Here is a 3,688-nt window from a genome sequence, read left to right on the forward strand (position 1 = left end):
GGAATAGCAAGCATACAAGAACATGTCCAAATGAACACGAAAGTTGTTGATTGTTTTACAATAAAAATACATTAAGTAGGTCTTGGGTGTGGGATCAAAATAAGTGCAATGAAGGAAACAAAAATATTAGCTACTATACTTTCTAAATCAAAGGACTTATACAGGGATCCCTGGGTGGCGCAGCGGTTTGGCGCCTGCCTTTGGCCCAGGGCGCGATCCTGGAGACCCGGGATCGAATCCCACATCGGGCTCCCGGTGCATGGAGCCTGCTTCTCCCTCTGCCTATGTCTCTGCCTCTCTCTCTCTCTCTCTCTCTGTATGACTATCATAAATAAATAAAAATTAAAAAAAAAAAGGACTTATACATCTAGAAACCCTTTACAATCAAAATCCTGGAGAGGAAGTCACAGCGAGACAGCTCATGAAAATGACACCAGGTGTATTAACTATGCATCAGATGCTAAACAACTGCTAAATAATGCTATCATCTGAAATCAGAACAGAATACGACATATAAGACCAAAATCCACACTAAATGTACATACCTTTTATTCCTCCCTCTGCATTTATGCTGTCAATTTCTCCAACAGAGAAAATGGGGCGAGTCTCCTCAGAAGTATGATGTGAAACAATTTAAAGTTAACATTTAAAGCCATAAGGTCACAAAATGCTTAACAAATGTATAACACAGGGGGAAAAAATCCTAAATGTTAAAAAAAAAAAAAGCAGTGATTTTGTGTTTGATGAACAGAATGACCATTATTTTCTACTTCCTTACAGTGTGCCTGGCAGAGCGACAACTTTTTCAATGCGGAATTATCTGCCAACATTTCTGAAAAGGAGGAACAAATTTAAACACCTTCTGTTTGAGAACAACAGAGAAATTGATTTTATTTGAAATAAATCTAGAAAATGACTGGATTCATTCATAATGTTAAACCAACAGTGAAGGCCAACATATAACTGCTGTGTTATATACGCTTCTTTCAAATGTTAATTTTTTAATACCTGAGCCAGAGAAACTAAATAAGGAACTAGCAATGAACAGACACGTTCAAGAAGACACTCCCTAGGGGATCCCACTTGAGCTTCTAAAGCAAATAAACTGTCGACTTGAGAGAACAGCCCTAAGTTATAACCAACACTCAGCATATATTCATCTTTCTGATATTTCATATTCAACTTCTCTAAGCATTCATCACAAGGACATGACTCTTTGAAAACAGGAGTAAACATTCTCTGTTGGCAAAAGGCAGAACTAACAATTACACTACTACGAGTTAATACTTCAGGGAACAAAAATTAAAACTCTTTTGGAAGCAGGCTTTCAAAAGGCTTTTTGGCAGAAAATACTAGTTTTATGATTTTTTTTTTTTTTTTTTAGATTTTAAGTAATCTCTATATCCCAGGTGGAACTTGAACTCACAACTCTGAGACCAAGAGTCACAGGCTCTTGTGACTGAGCCAGGTGGCCGCCCCTGGTTTTATGTATTTAGCACTTAGCTAGCACTTATATTTACCTCTTTGTCTCATCTCTAAAGCACTGTATGGAAGTGTGCTTGACACACGTCTGTTTTCATACATCACACCCAAAGATGATGGTACAGTGGAAAAGAAGACCAGTTGAGCAATGGGTCAGATGGGTTTTCCACGGAGGATAACAATTCACCTCTGTGACCAATCTGGAGTCAAAGTGAGAAACACCAGACACAATGAAATGCTCCAATGAAACACACTGATCTGAGCTCACCCCATTGCCTTAACAGAAAAATAAGACCCCATTCTCTTTCTGCCCTTCCTTGGTCTTCTATTCAAGATAACCCAGGTTAGCACACAAAAATATTGAGATGAGGGCTCTATTCTCAATTCTTAAACTAAGAGACATTTTACAAAATAAATCTGGATCCTTCCATTTAAACCCCAACCTGGGTATCTAATTCTCTGCACCAGTCAGAGAATGTTTTGTGGAGAATTCCTGTTCAATGTTGGACTCAAGGTCTCCAGTGAGTTGAGGAACCAGGCACTTTCTCATCCAATCTTTCCTTCTGAAAGACACTTAGGACACAAATGGTAAGGGGGGTGGATTAAGAAGAAAACAAAGCCCAAAGACCTGAGAGAACTGTATTCCAGGTGACCTTCTCCCACACAGCCTTATTCACTATTCCAATCACAAGAGGAATTAACTGATGCTTCCCAACAGCACCCCAAGTCACCAGGAGCACCCCTCCACGGCCATGTGGGCCCAGGACAGAACCCCAGCCCTGGGGACATGGTGCACAAAACGCACCTTGCACATGCTCTTCAGCACAGAGTTCTGGCCATTGTGCACCTGCAGGCCACATTTATCGCGCTTGCAGCTCCTGCTCCAGCACCGACTCCGCAGGAGCCCAGGGGCTGAAGAACCGCAGGCGGGCAGCTCTGTCGCCTGCTCCCCCGACTCTTGGGCTACAGAGGACTCGAGCAGCCAGCCATCTGCGCGGAAGGGCTGGGCCAGCGGCACCCCCTCGTTTCATCCGTCGGCACGTCGTGGTAACACCCACTCTACGCACCCTAAAGCTTCAGGTCAGACCTCAAAACCAAGAAGGCGCGCTGCAATACCAGTCCACACACACTAAGGGCAGGCCCCCGCTCAGGGCACGCACAGGCTTCTGCTCGTCGTCCCTTCTGGCCTCTTCGCTCCGTGGCCTGGCCTGGCTCCCTCGCCCTCGGGTTAGGGCCCTGCCCCGGGCGCCCGCACCACCACCGGACGCTGCGCGGAGGCTCAGACCAAGGAGCGGGGCCGCAGACTAGCCTAACTCGGGTCTGGAGGTGCCGAGAGGGGTGCGGGGCAGCGGGCGGGGCTCCGGGAGGGTGCGGGTGGGCGGGGGGCCGGGCGCCCGCCGTGCACCCACCTTGGCGCGCTTTCAGCAGCAGCGTGTTGGCCACGAGGTTCTCCAGCTCCACGGCCCGCCGCCGCCGCCGCCGCCGCCGCCGCCGCCGGGGTCCGCGGGCCCGAGGAGGCGGGGAGGGGGCGGGGGGCGCCGCCGCCTCGGCGCATGGCCCGCAGGACGCCACCCGGCCGGGCGACCCCTCGAGGGGCCCGAGGGAGCTGCGCCGCCGCCGCCGCCGCCGCCGCCGCCACGGCCACCGCCACCGCCACCGCCACCAGCCGCCGCGCCGCCTCCGGGCCAGCCTGCGGCGCCGCCGCTCTCTCTGCCGCTGTCGCCGCCGGCGCCGGCCGGGGGAGCCCTCGTCGTCCTCGCGTCCCGGGCCTCCGGCGGGGGCGGGGGTGAGGTTGGGGCCAGGGGAGCTGGCGGCGCCGCCGCCGGGGAACTCCGCGCTCACCGCCGCCTCGCCGGGGCCGGGGCTCTCGGCCCCATCGCTCGCGCCTGGCGCGGGCAACTCTCCCCTCAGGGCCCGGCTCCCGGGCCGCCCGGAGTGTCGGCCGAGCCCCGCCCCCCGGAGGGGCTCCCCGACCGAGGCTGCCCGCCGCCGCCGCCGCCTCCTACTAGCACAGCGGCCGGCTCCCTCCAACGGCTTCCCAGCAGAGGGCGCCCGAGCGCTCCCCCCGCCGCCGCGCCCTGAGGGGGGTGCGGCGCCGCGCCGCGCAGGGCACTACCGCTCCCAGAAGGCCGTGCGGCGGGAGGAGACGACGGCGCGTCGGGCGCGCGTGCCCTGCTGGGAGTTGTAGTCGCACGACCGTAGGCGC

General features: G+C 53.7%; 1 protein-coding gene and 1 long non-coding RNA gene across 12 annotated transcripts in view; both read right to left on the reverse strand.

Annotated features, from left to right (window-relative positions):
- Window positions 1-1,646, reverse strand: part of GRK4 (G protein-coupled receptor kinase 4) — a 98,203-nt gene extending 96,557 nt beyond the window's left edge. For all 11 annotated transcript variants that reach the window (XM_077875853.1, XM_077875891.1, XM_077875918.1 and 8 more), the window contains exon 1: window positions 1,521-1,646. In XM_077875853.1, coding sequence (XP_077731979.1) covers window positions 1,521-1,584 — 64 coding nt within the window. In that variant the 5' untranslated portion in view covers window positions 1,585-1,646. The remainder of the gene's footprint in view (window positions 1-1,520) is intronic.
- On the reverse strand, window positions 861-3,067 carry LOC144299979 (uncharacterized). The gene is made up of 2 exons (XR_013366646.1): window positions 2,892-3,067; window positions 861-2,472 (listed from the first exon to the last, which is right to left on the reverse strand). It is a non-coding gene; the product is annotated as an uncharacterized LOC144299979 (long non-coding RNA).
- Window positions 3,068-3,688: the final 621 nt, after the last annotated feature.

This window comes from Canis aureus, chromosome 2 (assembly GCF_053574225.1).
Source record: "Canis aureus isolate CA01 chromosome 2, VMU_Caureus_v.1.0, whole genome shotgun sequence".
Taxonomy (NCBI): Eukaryota; Metazoa; Chordata; class Mammalia; order Carnivora; family Canidae; genus Canis; species Canis aureus.